This window comes from Danio rerio, chromosome 11 (assembly GCF_052040795.2).
Source record: "Danio rerio strain M-AB ecotype USA chromosome 11, GRCz13ab, whole genome shotgun sequence".
In the NCBI taxonomy this organism is placed as follows: Eukaryota; Metazoa; Chordata; class Actinopteri; order Cypriniformes; family Danionidae; genus Danio; species Danio rerio.
This window is the reverse complement of record NC_141031.1, coordinates 2,750,224-2,766,073: the sequence shown is the minus strand read 5'-3', so window position 1 is coordinate 2,766,073 and position 15,850 is coordinate 2,750,224. Positions and strand designations below refer to the sequence as shown.

Here is a 15,850-nt window from a genome sequence, read left to right as displayed (position 1 = left end):
CAGTGCTGGGGTGAACTATCTTTTTTTAAGAAAGCAGAAAAAGTGTACCCACTAACTTCAATAGTAGGAAAAACAAACACTATGGAAGTCAATGGTTACAGGATTTTATCATTCTTTAGCATAGGGGAACTCTTGAAGAAAGCGGAAAACCTGTAACCATTGACTTCCACAGTATTTGTTTTTCCTAATATTGAAGTCAACGTGTACAGCAGGAGTGTCAAACTCAATTCCTGGACGGCCGAAGCCCTGCACAGTTTAGTTCCAACCCTGCTCCAACACACTTACCTGTGGGTTTCAAACAAGCCTAAAGAACTCAATTAGTTTGATCAGGTGTGTTTAATTAGGGTTGGAACTAAACTGTGCAGAGCTGCGGCCCTTTTGGAACTGAGTTTGACACCTGTGGTGTACAGGATTTCAGCATTCTCCAGCATCTTATATTAAATATTTTGAAGAAAGCAGAAAACCTGTAACCATTGACTTCCATAGTATTTGTTTTTCCGACTATTAAAGTCAATGGTTACAGGATTTTAGCATTATTCAGCGTTTTTTTGGGGCGAGGCTGACCTACCTAATTACCTAAAAGTGCACCTGGAACACACACACACACACACACACACACACACACACGCACACACACACACACAAATACACCAATACACCAATACACACACATACACACACACATACACACACACATACACACACACATACACACACACATACACACACACACATACACACACACATTCACACACACATTCACACACACATTCACACACACATACACACACACACACACACACACACACATACACACACACATACACACATACACACACACATACACACACACATTCACACACACATTCACACACACATTCACACACACATTCACACACATAAAAAAAACTTGATGGCTAACATTCCTACTGATTCTGAATATTTATACACAGTGCATCCGGAAAGTCTTCATAGCGCTTCACTTTTTCCATTTTATATTTTATGTTACAGCCTTATTCCAAAATAGATTAAATTCATTTATTTCCTCAACATTCTACACACAATCCCCCATAATGACAATGTGGAAAGTTTTTGAAATTGTTGCAAATTTATTATAAATAAAAACCCTGTAAAATCAGATGTACATCAGTATTCACAGACTTTGCTCAATACTTTGTTGTTGCACCTTTGGCAGGGATCACAGCTTCAAGTCTTCTTGAATATGATGGCACAAGCTCTGCACACCTGTCTTTGGGAATTTTTGCCCGTTCCTCTGTGCAGGACCTCTCAAGCTCTCAAGTTTGATGGGAAGTGACAGTGTACAGCTATTTTCAGATCCCTCTAGAAATGCTCAATAGGATTTAGGTCTGGGCTCTGGCTGGGCCACTCAAGGACATTCAACGAGTTGTTATAAAGCCACTCCATTTATATTTTGGTGGTGTGCTTTGGGTCATTGTCCTGCTGGAAGATGAACCGTCGCCCCAGTCTGAGGTCAAGAGCACTCTTGTGCAGGTCTTCATTCAGGATGTCTCTGTACATTGCTGCGTTCATCTTTCCCTCTATCCTGACTAGTCTTCCTGCTGCTGAAACACATCCCCACAGCATGATGCTGCCACCACCGTGCCTCATGCGATTAGCTTGAGTTTTCTCCAAACATAACGCCTGGCATTTACTCCAAAGAGTTCAATTTTAGTCTCATCAGAGCAAAGAAATTAGTTTCTTATGCCTCATTCACACAGTGAATTAGGGCCAGACTCTCAAATGAAGGAGACAAAGCTTCTTGCGCTGTTCCATTCTCCACAGACCACACCTCGCCAGAGCGTCTGCCGGCCCAGACGAATAATAACACACTCTCACAGACACACCGTAATGGAGAGCAGATCTGTTTACATCACAACAAGCATGCTTCCTAAAAGTAATCAGCTAGAGTTACAGCCCAGTATGTATGCGTGCATGAACAGTAGGGCTGAACAATATATGGTTTCAGCATCGATATCACAATGCGTGTGTGTCCGCAGAGTTGAGTTGAAATGACTGTGATTGGCCATGAAGGTCATCAGTTCATTGAACTCACCGCTACTCACTGAGCGCAGACACAGACTGTTTAAAGCCGTGAAGATGTACAACAGATTCTTTGTTATGTACTAAATGTCGATAATTTGTGTAGTTAGTAAATATAGCTAGTGCATTGAGCAAAAATACTACACTTTAAAGATAACTGGAATATTTCGACAGTAAAAAACAATAATGTAAAATATCAGAAATGAACCATGCTACACCCCACTATTTATTACAGTAAAGTCTGATCTGAACTATCTGCAGGAAAACAGCTGAACGCTAGTCAGCAGACAGATACAGGACTGCTGCTCTGCACACATGCTGGGTTCAGTTCCAGAGAAAGCTCTAGCGGAGAGAGTGGAGTCAGTGACTCAGTGCAGATTGTGAAATATGGGAAAGCACCTCAGAGAACAGGAAAAGTCCCATTTCTCTCTATCAGTCTGGAGCAGAGTGATGCCGCCCATACTGGACACAGAGACTGGACGCAGAAGAAGTGTGTGTGTGAGTGTGTGTGTGTGTGTGTGTGTGTGGGTGTGTGTGTGTGTGTGTGTGTGTGTGTGTGTGTGTGTGTGTGTGTTGGAAGATGTATTGCACACTTTAATAAAGTCAGATCAGTGTCAAAAATAATACATTAATGAAATAAAGTTTATACATGTGTAGCACAATTCACATTCACATAAATCCAAAACAATTCATAAATACAACAACTAAATTTGTGAATTCACAAGTAAAATTCGTAAATATTTTCGACACATGAATTAAATTTTCATATTTATGAATTGCGTTTTGAATTTACAAATAGTGTGTGTATTTACGAATTGTTTTGAATTTACGAATTGGATTTGCGCATTTATGAAATGTGTTTTGAATTTACGAATTTGATTTGCATATTTACTATTGTGTTTTGAATTAACAAATTGTGTTTTGCGTATTTACGAATTGGATTTGCGTATTCACAAACTGTTTTGAATTTATAAATTGGATTCACACATTTATGAATTGTGTTTTTAATTTACAAACTGGATTTAGGCATTTATGACTTGGGTTTTGAATTTACAAATTGGATTTGCATATTTATAAATTGTGCTTTGAATTAATAAATTGGATTTGCATATTTATGAATTTTATTTTGAATTTACTCAATTGATTTGCATATTTATGAATTGTTTTTGAATTGACAAATTTGATTTCCGTATTTACGCACTGGATTTGCGTATTTACGAATCGTTTTGAATTTACGAATTGGATTTGCATATTTATGAATTGAGTTTTGAATTAATGAACTGGATTTGTGCATTTATGAATTGTTTTTTGAATTTACGAATTGGATTTGCATATTTATGAATTGTGCTTTGAATTAATAAATTGGATTTGCATATTTATGAATTATGTTTTGAATTTACTCGTTTGATTTGCATAATTATGAACTGTGTTTTAAATTTACGAGTTGGATTTGCGTATTCATGAAATGTGTTTTGCGCATTTACTAATTTAATTTGCATATTTATGAATTATGTTTTGAATTTACGAATTGGAATTTTGTATTTATGCATTGTGTTTTAAATTTACAAATTTGATTAGCGTATTTACAAATTGTTTTAAATTTACGAAGTTGATTTGTGCATTTATGCATTGTGTTTTGAATTAACTAATTTGATAAGCGTATTTACAAATTGTTTTGAATTTACAAATTGGATTCGTGTATTTACGAATTGTGTTTTGAATTGATGAATTAGATTTGCTCATTTATGAATTGTGTTTTGATTTTACAAATAGAATTTGCATATTTACAAACTGTTTTGAATTGGATTTGCGTATTTATGAATAGTGTTTTGATTTTATGAATTGGATTAGATGTCCATATCTCAATCATAAAGTTTGTAAGGTCAATCTAACAGTATTCCAATAGGCTTCACCAAATAATAGGCCTGTCACAATAATCAATATTTCGACTTATCACACAACACGTGAACATGAGTTCAATCATTTTTGGTGATGCATATATATCGTCCATATATTAAAAAAAAAAAAACAATTCTAGCAACACTTCAGCAACATCTCTATCTCTACTGGAGGTGTCAGTATGGTTAAATAAACATAGCATTTACTATAAATTACTAGAGTATATTTTCCTGTAGGTGTCTGACGGTTGAAAATAGCCCTGGTAGCAGATATCACAACCCTTGTTACTTATTACTTTGTTAACATTAATATCATTTATTTAGGATATGCATTTTGATTCCAGTGCCTGATTGATAAAATGACTATAATTAAACAACATATTCTATAGAATAAAATATACGTGTTCTTTGTAAGAGTGTACTTGCATCGTGATGATATTATATTGTCATTCTGTCATTACATGATGAGTGGCATAAAATGGTCTTAAAATGACACTAATATCCTTTATCACAATATATTTTGGTGCAATATATAGATATCATGACAGGCCTACCAAAGAGTCAGTGTTTTTTCGTGACCTGTTTTCTTGCAGCGTAAGAAAGTGTTGAATTCAGTTTTTGACTGAATCGAAATCAACTGTTATACCCAAATCTAAAAAACTAAATATTTTCTGTTACCTCTCATGAACTCTCACACAGTTGTGGCTTCAGTTTGCCTTTATCTAGATCACCAAGAACTCAAAGTGCCAGAGCAAGAAAAACAAACCTCATGAAAACAGGACTGAAGTACGCAAAAGGAGCGTCCAATCAAGAGCTGTCAATGGCTGCATTCCTCCAGCACCAGATCACAAACAACTCAACACTAAAACCCTTCATGTTCTTTCTGATTCAGCCACTCCAAGAGAATTCCCCAATTTTCCGGAGAGCAGCAATACGGGATGAATCTATTCTTTCCAACAACAAGACCTGCGTGAACAATGTGGGATGTTTATAAACACTCACAGTCTGGAATTTCAGGAAATTTTAGCACATCTCAGGAATTACACTTCCTACTGGAGCTCACAAACTCAACCAATGTCTACTGAACAGCATTATATACACTCACCGGCCACTTTATTAGGTACACCTTACTAGTACCGGGTTGGACTGCTTTTGCCTTCAGAAATGCCTTAATCCTTTGTGGCATAGATTCAAAAAAGTACTGGAAATATATTTAGCAGAGATTTTGCTCTATGATGATAAGACAGCATCACGCAGTTGCTGCAGATTTGTTGGCTGCACAACATTCTTCAATTAATCTTCGTTTGTGTTTAACAGAAGAAACATTTCTGAAACACGGCAAGCAAATAAATGATGACCGAATGTTAATTTCTGGGTGAACTACCCATTTAAAGCACAGGTCTAATATGAGATATCAGTTGTTGTTGTTATTGTTTTTTTTTGACTCATCTGTTGCTATAATTATCAGCCTGTCAAAAATACACAGTCCCAATCTCGGATTCAGCCGTCTTTCTGGAACTTTGCAGGATGTACAGTTGAAGTCAGAATTATTACCCCCCCCCCCCCCCCCTCATTTATTAACCCCCTGATTATTTTTTCCCCCAATTTCTGTTTAACAAAGAGAAGATTTCTTCAACGCATCTAAACATAATAGTTCTAAACATAATAGTTTTAATACCTCAATTCTAAAACAAACTATGAAGCCAGATCAGTCTCAAAAATAATACATTTACAAAATTTAATTTAAAAACTCAAAACATAATTCGTAAATGCGCAAATCCAATTCGTAAATTCACAAAACACAATTCATAAATATGCAAATCTAATTCGTAAATTCTAATTTGTAAATTGAAAATTGAGATTTTCCTGTTTCTGAATTGTGTTTTGAATTTGCTAAATTGGATTTGCATATTTATGAATGGTGTTTTGTGAATTTACGAATTGGATTTGTAGTTTTATGAATTGTGTTTTGACTTTACTAAATTGGATTTGCGTATTTATGAATTGTGTTTTGTATATTTACAAAAGTGTTTTGCGTATTTACAAATTGTTTTCAATTTACGAATTTGATTTGCCTGTTTCTGAATTGTGTTTTGAATTTCCTAAACTGGATTTCCATATTTATGAATAGTGTTTTGTGAATTTACTAATTCGATTTGCGCATTTACGAGTTTTCAAATTTAATCTTGTAAATGTATTACTTTTGAGACTGATCTGCCTCCATATAGTCCCATCACTTTTGATGACGAATGCAGAAGCATTCAAGTCTGCATTGTCTTTGCTATAATTTTGAGCCGGCTGCAACATTTGGGGGCTCGTTCAGGATCTGAACCTGGGACCTCTTACACGATCTCATATGTTAAAGAAATTATTTCTTTTATCTTTGCCATAAGGACAGCACATAATATTTTTCAAGATACTAGTATTCAGCTCAAAGTGACATTTATAGACTTAATAGGTTATTTAGGCAAGTTAGGGTAAATAGGCAAGTCATTGTATATCAGTGGTTTGTTCTGTAGACAATTGCAAACAAATATTGCTTAAGAGGGCTAATAATATTGAACTTAAAATTGTTTAAATTAATTACAAAGCTTTTATTCTAGCCAAAATAAAACAAATAAGACTATCTCCAGCAGAAAAAATATTATAGGAGATACATTTTCTTACTCTGTTAAACATCATCTGGAAAATTTCACAGGAGGACTTCACCTGTATATTTTGGATAAGCTTTGGTTGAATGCATTACCAGGACATTTTTGGGTGAACTGCCCCTTTAAGCAGTTCTTATGAGTCATGACGAGGTTTTTAAAGAGTGTGTTTCCTGTATGTCAGAAACACGTGTCGAGGACACCACAGCTTCCAGAAGAAGTGATGACTGATGACTGATGTTGTTGAACACACTCAAACTGCTCCATTTACCAGACTCAAATGTCCTGGGAACAAACACACTGCAGCTCTATTTATATCCCTGACAGAGGACACCGCTAGGAAAGGACAGGCCCACATTATTAGGGACTGTCCAGGAATATGTAAGTAACCCTGAATGGACAGTCCTTGCCCTGTTCTGCCATGGTTTAATATGTTTGAAAAGCTTTTGACCTCTTGTTTTACCTTCTGTATGGCTGAGAAAATCCCCGTAAATTTGATTGAGAAGTCTTCTCTCATACTTGCGATTGCATCCATAATTGTACTCTCTTGGTTTTTATCGATGTTTGCGTTGGTTTCTTTAGCTTCGGATGTTGCGCTAGCCACTGCAAAGTGCACCAGGATTGGCCAGCCCAGTCACCAGACATGAACATTATTGAGCATGTCTGGGGTAAGATGGAGGAGGAGGCATTGAAGATGAACACAAAGACTCTTGATGAGCTCTGGGAGTCCTGCAGGAACGCTTTCTTTGCCATTCCAGATAACTTTATTAATCAGTGATTTGAGTCAGAGATGTATGGATGCAGTCCTCCAAGCTCATGATGGAGTCAGACACAATATTCATTCTGTCTCCACTGCAGCAGGACTTTATATTCTATACTGGACATTATTTCTGTTCAGTGATGAGACTTTTGTCTAAGCAGAGTCAGACATTACTGTCCTAATGAAATCATTTAAAATCAAGGCATGATCATATTTTATTGTGCTAAAATAATCGTAATCTAGAGGCCTTTGCCTTTCATATTAGCCACTTCTGATTCCAAATGATCAACTAGAAGTCAAGTAATTATTTGCTGATCCTAAAGCTTGGATAGGCGACAAGACTTTTGTCAGGTAGTGTATATTTTTCTAAACTATATATATTTTTATTTTATTTGCTTCAGCTGCAATAAAAGCAGCTTTGAAATTTAAAAAATATATATTTTTGAAGGTAATATTATTAGCCTCCTAAAAAATTGCTTTTTTGTCGTTATAAAAGGACTTGCATGATATAGTATATCACTTTTGCCACGATATAGTAACTTTCATGTAAATTCAACTAATTAAAACATATCCACTGAACACTAACATTTAAATCTTTTTTAACATTTCAGCATAGACTTTAAAATCCGTTCATACAAATAAGATTATTTTCTTCTGTTATTCAGAAATTCAGGCCAAATATACAGTTGAAGTCAGAAATTTTAGCCCCCCTTTGAACTTTTTTATCTTTGTTAAATATTTCCCAAATGAGGTTTAACAGGGCAAGGAAATGTTCACAGTATGTCTGATAATATTTTTTCTTCTGGAAAAAGTCTTGTTTTATTTTGGCTAGAATAAAAGCATTTTTTAAATTTTTTAAACACTATTTTAAGGTCAAAATTATTCAGTTTTTTACACACATTTTTCATCATTATACAATAACTTGCCTAATTACCCTAACCTGCCTAGTTACCCTAATTAACCTAGTTAAGCCTTTAAATGTCACTTTAAGCTGAATACTAGTGTCTTGAAAAATAACTAGTCAAATATTATTTACTGTCATCATGACAAAGATAAAATAAATCAGTCATTAGAGATGAGCTATTAAAACTATTATGATTAGAAATGTGCTGAAGAAATCTGCTCTCCGTTAAACAGAAATTAAGAAAAATTTGTATTTTTAATAAATATAAAACACTTTTTAAAAATAATTGATTACAGGCCCAGCATAAAATACAGCTAAATATTACACCGGAAATGTATCAGTATGGGAAGAACACTAACTCGGCATATACCTAATTACAGCAAAAATACTGTATTTACATTTACAGCACTATTTACCTTGCTGTGTACAGTATTGCATATCTTTATACAATATGTTTTATTGTATAATAATTACATAGCAAACTATCTGCATTGCATATGTTCACAATGCAACTTTTAAATACAGTAACATATTGCATAACTGGCCTACTGTAAAATTAAGCACATACAATTGACGATACGATATTAATGCAGTTAAATATTGTGTAATTTACTAAATTTTTTAACAGTGCAAAAGCCACACAGTGAATGTTTTACTCTTATCAAGCCTAGCATTAGCTGAACACACACACAAAGCAAAATCAATGCATTTCCAGCAGAGTATGCAATCAGCACTGGGTGTCTAATGTAAAGTCTGGGACCTGAAGGAAAACCACTGCTCTAGAGCTCTGGATGTAAACGATGTAGTATTGCAAACAGCATGACTAACCCACCGGAGCGCTGAGGAGACCACCTAATCCTGGAGTTATGAGTCAGAGAGTGACATCATCCTGTTCGACTCATGCACAACATCGAGGCCTTCATCTCACATGTGCTCAGAAACTTCCTTTCAAATTCACATGTGGCTTGCTCATTTATATTTTCTGATTTAGGCATAAATAATTCTTTCAAACTTGATTTTTTTGTGGAATTGCTTATAAACTTTGGGACTGTAATAATTTATATATTTTTTTTACCTTTTAAAAATTAAGTTAAACAAAATATTTTTGTGCGGATTATTTATTGTATATCGTGATTGATTTTTTTAAAAAAACTAATTTTTAATAAATAATTGCTGTTAATTAATTTATTGTGCATATTATTAAATGCATTTTTTTTTGTATTGTTATGCATACACTGATTACTAATAACCACATTAAAAATTTATGTTTTTATACACTGATTTACGCATATTAAAATGTTCAACAACTATTTAAAATAACTAATATATATATATATATATATATATATATATATATATATATATATATATATATATATATATATATATAATTAAATATAAAAAAATAAATGCTTAAATTATAAAGCATTAATTAAGCATTAATAACAATTATTAAGAAATGCTTAAATCGCAAAGCATTAATAATAATTAATAATAAATGATGCTTTAACTATAGAGCATTAATAATAATTAATAATAAATACTTAATTATAAAGCAATAAGAATTAATAATAATTCATAATTAAAATTACAAAACATTACTTAAGCATTAATAATAAATGATACATTAATAAGAATTAATGATAAATTAATAATAAATGCTTAAATTATAAAGCATTAATAAGCATTCATAATTAATAATGAAAGCTAATAAAGCATCAATAACCATTAATAATAATAAATAATAAATGCTTAAATTACAAAGAATTAATAATCATTAATAATAAATGATACATTAATCAGAATGAATAGTAATTACTAATAAATGCTTAAATTATAAAAGCATTAATAAAGCATTAATAATAATTACTTATAAATGCCAAAATTATAAAGCATTAAAAACAATAATAATAATTAATAGGAAAATACTTAAATTATAAAGCATTAATAAACGTTAATAAAAAATTCATTATAAAGCATTAAATAAGCATTAATCATAAATTACAAATTAATAAGAATCAATAATAAATTAATAATAAATCCCAAAATTTCATAGCTTATTCTCAAAATGATTACTCTTTTACTGTTTGATTATCAATTTATTTTAAGTTAACATTATTCTAAAAAAATCTAGCATGCTTTATGAATATTTAATTAATTTACAAAATATTTTTTGCTAAACAATTACTCCTTTATTGCTTAATTATTAATACATCATAGATAACGTAACTCACTAACAATAATAACAGCAATAAATGATAACAATTGATGTTTTATTACACTAAATTACGTATGCTAAATACCTTTCAACGCATGCAAATGTAGTTTAACACAATGGTAACCCAAAATCGGGCATGTATAATTAATATTTAATTACATTTTTGTATTAAATCACAAAATGTACATAAAAACGCAGCAAGGGCCAACGAAGAGTAAAAAATGCAGTATTGCAGGATCATGACTGTTAATAAAAGCCTAACATATACTGAACACACATCATGTGACAGCAAACAACGACTTCTGCAAAACAAACAGATGCAATGCAATCCTGCAAGATCAATCTCAGTGTGCAAAGACACTGTTATCTGCCTCATCTTTGCAGCACGACTCGTTAAACAATCATAATAATGTTAATAATAATAAACGGCGAGGCCCGAGCGGCCAGATGTGGTTATGCAAGAGCTCCACACACGACAGCCAGAAAACATATACTTACCATACGGATCCATAAGCTCCAGAACCCACGGGTGATAAATTCTGGTACCGCTCCGGAACCTCCCATATGGTCTTATTGAGCTCCTGTCGATAAAAAGTGGGTCTCGCCTTCAGGGACATTCCTGTAGAGGACTGGAAACTTCTGATGTCGGTGCGCGCAGATAATATAAACAAAAACTACGTTAACTCAACAAAAGCGCGAGCTCCGCGTACACGAGCCCGTCCGCGTGCATGAGAGCGCTCCGGGAAAACGCACAAACTCCGGCTGCGAAGCTTGAGGAGCCGCTGCGTGGAAAAGCGTGAGGTTTCTTCTGTGGATTTCTCTCGGGTTTTTTCCTGTTACAGGTTCTCCTCTGACGAACTCACTTGACGTCACTTCATAAGGTCAACTCTCGGGACTTCTCTCCAAATCTCGCGAGAACGGGAAGATGCTTTTTGCAGATTGTGAAGGCAACTCAGAACTTGCGCACACACACACACCCACACACACACACACACACACACTCACACACACACACACACACACACACACACACACACACAATACTACAGTTTATTATGTAAACAATGAAATAAAAAAACTTTAAAAAGAGTTTGAAAAGGTGGTGTGATTAAATATGAGAAGAGAGAAAGTCTTTTACTTCAGATTTAAGTAGTTTTTTTTGTGATGACATATTTATTAGGTACACCGGCCAACTGCTTGGTAATGCACATTTCTAATCAGCCAATCACATAGCAGCAACTCAATGCATTTAGGCGTGTAGACATGGTCAAGACGATCTGCTGCAGTTCAGCCCAAGCAACTGAATGGGGGAATAAAGGTGATTTAAGTGGCTTTGAACATGGTTGTTGGTACCAGACGGGCTGGTCTGAGTATTTCAGAAACTGCTGATCTACTGGGATTTTCACACACAACCATCTCTAGGGTTTACAGAGAATGGTCTGAAATAGAGGAAATATCCAGTGAGCTGCAGTTCTGTGGGCGCAAATGCCTTGTTGATGCCAAAGGTCAGAGGAGAATGGCCAGACTGGTTCCAGCTGATAGAAAGGCAGCAGTAACTCAAATAAGCACTCGATACAACCGAGGTCTGCAGAAGAGCATCTCTGAACACACAACACGTCCAACCTTGAGGCGGATGGGCTACAGCAGCAGAAGACCACACCGGGTGCCGCTCCTGTCAGCTAAGAACAGGAAACTGAGGCTACAATTCACACAGACTCACCAAAACTGGACAATAGAAGATTGGAGAAACGTTGCTGCTCTGATGAGTCTCCATTTCTGCTGACACATTCAGATGGCCGCGTCAGAATTTGGCATCAACAACAGGAAAGCATGGATCCATCCTGCCTTGTATCAGTGGTTCAGGCTGGTGGTGGTGGTGTGATGGTGTGGGGGAGATTTTCTTGGCACACTTTGGGTCCATTAGTACCAATTTAGCATCGTGTCAACGCCACAGCCTACCTGAGTATTGCTGCTGACCATGTCCATCCCTTTATGAGCACAGTGTCTCCATCTTCTGATGACTACTTTCAGCAGGATAACACACCATGTCATAAAGCATGAATCCTCTCAGACTGGTTTCTTGAACATGACAATGAGTTCATTGTAGTCAAATGGCCTCCACAGCCACCAGAACTCAATCCAATAGAGCAGCTTTGGGATGTGGTGGAACGGAAGATTGGCATCATGGATGTGCAGCCGACAAATCTGCAGCAACTGTGTGATGCTAACATGTCAATATGGAGCAAAATCTCAGGAATATTTCCAGTATCTTGTATCTCTGCCACGAAGGATTAAAGCAGTTCTGAAGGAAAAACGGGGTCCAACCCGATAGTAGAATGGTGTACCTAATAATGTGGCTGGTAAGTATATATATATATATATAAAATGCATGATAAATCGTGTCGTCATTGTAATAGTATTTTATTTTTGCTGTTGTTTGCATGTTCTTGTTTGTTTCTGCAATTTAAAGAAAATTTTAAAAACTGTTTAATATATTGACAACTGACTAATGATTAATGACTACAGTGTGTAAAAAATTTAATGCATAATAAAATTATTTAATAATAATATTTAATAATTTTTAATAATAAAATTTGTATTTGTGTCATAATTATGTTTAATAATATTATGTCCAAATACTATGTTTATTATTACTATTATTATTATTAATAATTAATATTTTTTAATCATATACATGAACAAATTATTTAAACACTGCTTAAAAACATTTAGTAAAAAAAAGCCTGATCATCGGCCAAATTTACAATACAGAACAACAAATTAAAGGACAATAACAAAGAAAACTCGAACAAAGAAATGACCGAGAACGAACCGAGTCTGTGAATTAACTGAATCGACTCAAAAATTGATTCGCCACTTTAGAACGATGAACCATCAGAACAGTGAACACCGAGGACATCTGCAGGTCAAACACCGACACTGCTCACTGTTTTAATTTTAGTGGTTTTATTTAAATATAGTGATGTAGTTTGGGCGGCGTGGTGGCCCAGTGGAAAGCGAGGTTCGCTGGTTCGAGCTTCGGCTGGGTATGTGTATAAATGGAGTGTATGTGTGTGTGAATAGGAGTGTATGGGTGTTTCCCAGTGATGGGTTGCAGCTGGAAGGGCATTCGCTGGGTAAAACATGCTAAATTAAGTGGCGGTTAATTCCGCTGTGGCAGCACCTGATAAATAAGGGACTAAGCCGAAGGAAAATGAATTTGAAAAAACATTTAAAGAACAAATTAAACTACCAATTATGTATACACATACAAATACCTGAATATATACATATAGAACAAACTCTCATGGTCATATCCATACCAATACAACCAAATGATTATTATAATCAGTATACAGTCAATACTCAAAAGAAAAAATTATTTGTAAAAAAAATAAGCCTTTCCAACTTTTTTAGCTGATGCAAAATAGATTTATGAAAGGAAATTACAATGAAGTGTGAAAATTCTAAAATACCTTTAATTAGTTTTGCTTATCAAATAAAGGCAAAAAAACAGAAAAAAAGTAAAATAATAATAAAGATGAACAAAAGTTAATCCATTAAATTATAGATAACCTCTCCATAAAGTGTTTTTGGAGTATTATAAAAAACAAAATAAAAAAAATTATATATATATATATATATATATATATATATATATATATATATATATATATATATATATATATATATATATATATATATTCATTCAGTCATTCATTTTCCTTCGACTTAGTCCCTTTATTAATCAGGGGTTGCCACAGCAGAATGAACCACCAACATATTTGGTTTTACACACCGGATGCCCTTCCAGCTGCAACTAATTTCTAGGAAACATCCATACACACACTTATACACTATGGGCAATTGTGTTTATTCATTTCCCCTATAGCGCATGTGTTTGGACTGTGGGGGAAACTGGAGCACCAGGAGGAAACCCACGCCAAGACGGGGAGAACATGCAAACTCCACTCAGAAATGCCAACTGGCCAGGCCAGGACTCAAACCAGCGACCTTCTTGCTGTGAGGTGACAGCGCTAACTACATCGTGCTCTCCAACTTTAAAAGATTCATTTGTTGGCGCCAGTAGCCTAGTGGTACTGCGCGCTGACATACAGCACCAGTGTGCTCGTGGCGACCCGGGTTCGATTCCCGTCTTGAGGTCCTTTGCCGATCCTTTCCCTCTCTCTGCTCCCAGTGCTTTCCTGTCTGAATTCTCTACTGTCCTATCAAAATAAAGGTGAAAAACCCCTAAAAAATAATTATGAAAAAAATAAAAAGGATCATTTCAATCAAGTGTTCAATCAAGTTCTGGACTTTCTTACTCAAAACAATCTCATGGACAACAAGCAATCCGGCTTTAAGAAAGGCCACTCAACTGAGACTGCCCTGCTCTCGGTCGTGGAGGATCTCAGACTGGCTAAAGCAGACTCTAAATCATCAGTCCTCATTTTGCTGGACTTGTCAGCTGCTTTTGACACTGTCAACCACCAGATCCTGCTATCTACGCTTGAGTCACTGGGCGTTGCGGGCACTGTTATACAATGGTTCAGATCTTACCTCTCTGACAGGTCATTCAGGGTGTCTTGGAGGGGAGAGGTGTCCAACCTACAGCATCTAAACACTGGGGTACCTCAAGGCTCTGTTCTTGGGCCACTTCTCTTCTCCATCTACACATCATCTCTAGGACCAGTCATCCAGAGACATGGATTCTCCTACCACTGCTATGCTGATGATACCCAGCTATACCTCTCTTTTCACCCTGATGATCCCTCGGTTCCAGCTCGTATCTCAGCCTGCCTGTTGGATATTTCACACTGGATGAAAGATCATCATCTTCAGCTGAACCTCGCAAAAACGGAAATGCTTGTAGTTTCTGCCAACCCGACTCTACACCATAACTTTTCAATCCAGATGGATGGGGCAACCATTACTGCATCCAAAATGGTGAAAAGCCTTAGAGTAACGATTGATGACCAACTAAACTTCTCTGACCACATTTCTAGAACTGCTCGATCGTGCAGATTCCCACTCTACAACATCAGAAAGATCCGACCCTTCTTATCTGAACATGCAGCTCAACTCCTTGTTCAAGCTCTTGTTCTCTCCAAACTGGATTATTGCAACTCTCTACTAGCTGGGCTTCCAGCTAACTCTATCAAGCCTCTTCAACTGCTCCAGAATGCAGCAGCACGAGTTGTCTTCAATGAACCTAAACGAGCACATGTCACTCCGCTGCTAGTCCGTTTGCACTGGCTGCCAGTTTCTGCTCGCATCAAATTCAAAACTCTGATGTTTGCCTACAAAGTGACTTCTGGCCTAGCACCTTCTTATCTGCACTCACTTCTGCAGATCTATGTG

At 35.5% G+C, this 15,850-nt stretch overlaps 2 protein-coding genes across 5 annotated transcripts in view; both read right to left on the bottom strand.

Annotated features, from left to right (window-relative positions):
- Positions 1–11,344, bottom strand: part of mapk14b (mitogen-activated protein kinase 14b) — a 49,492-nt gene extending 38,148 nt beyond the window's left edge. For 3 of the 4 annotated variants that reach the window (XR_015501742.1, XR_015501743.1, XM_087271775.1), the window contains exon 1: positions 10,988–11,344. Coding sequence is in view for 2 of the 4 variants with exons in the window: in XM_087271775.1 (XP_087127901.1) it covers positions 10,988–11,106 (119 nt within the window). In the remaining 2 variants the exon portion in view is untranslated. 4 annotated transcript variants of the gene reach the window in all.
- Positions 1–15,850, bottom strand: part of hipk1b (homeodomain interacting protein kinase 1b) — a 93,020-nt gene that overhangs the window by 21,728 nt on the left and 55,442 nt on the right. The gene's annotated exons all lie outside the window — the stretch shown is intronic.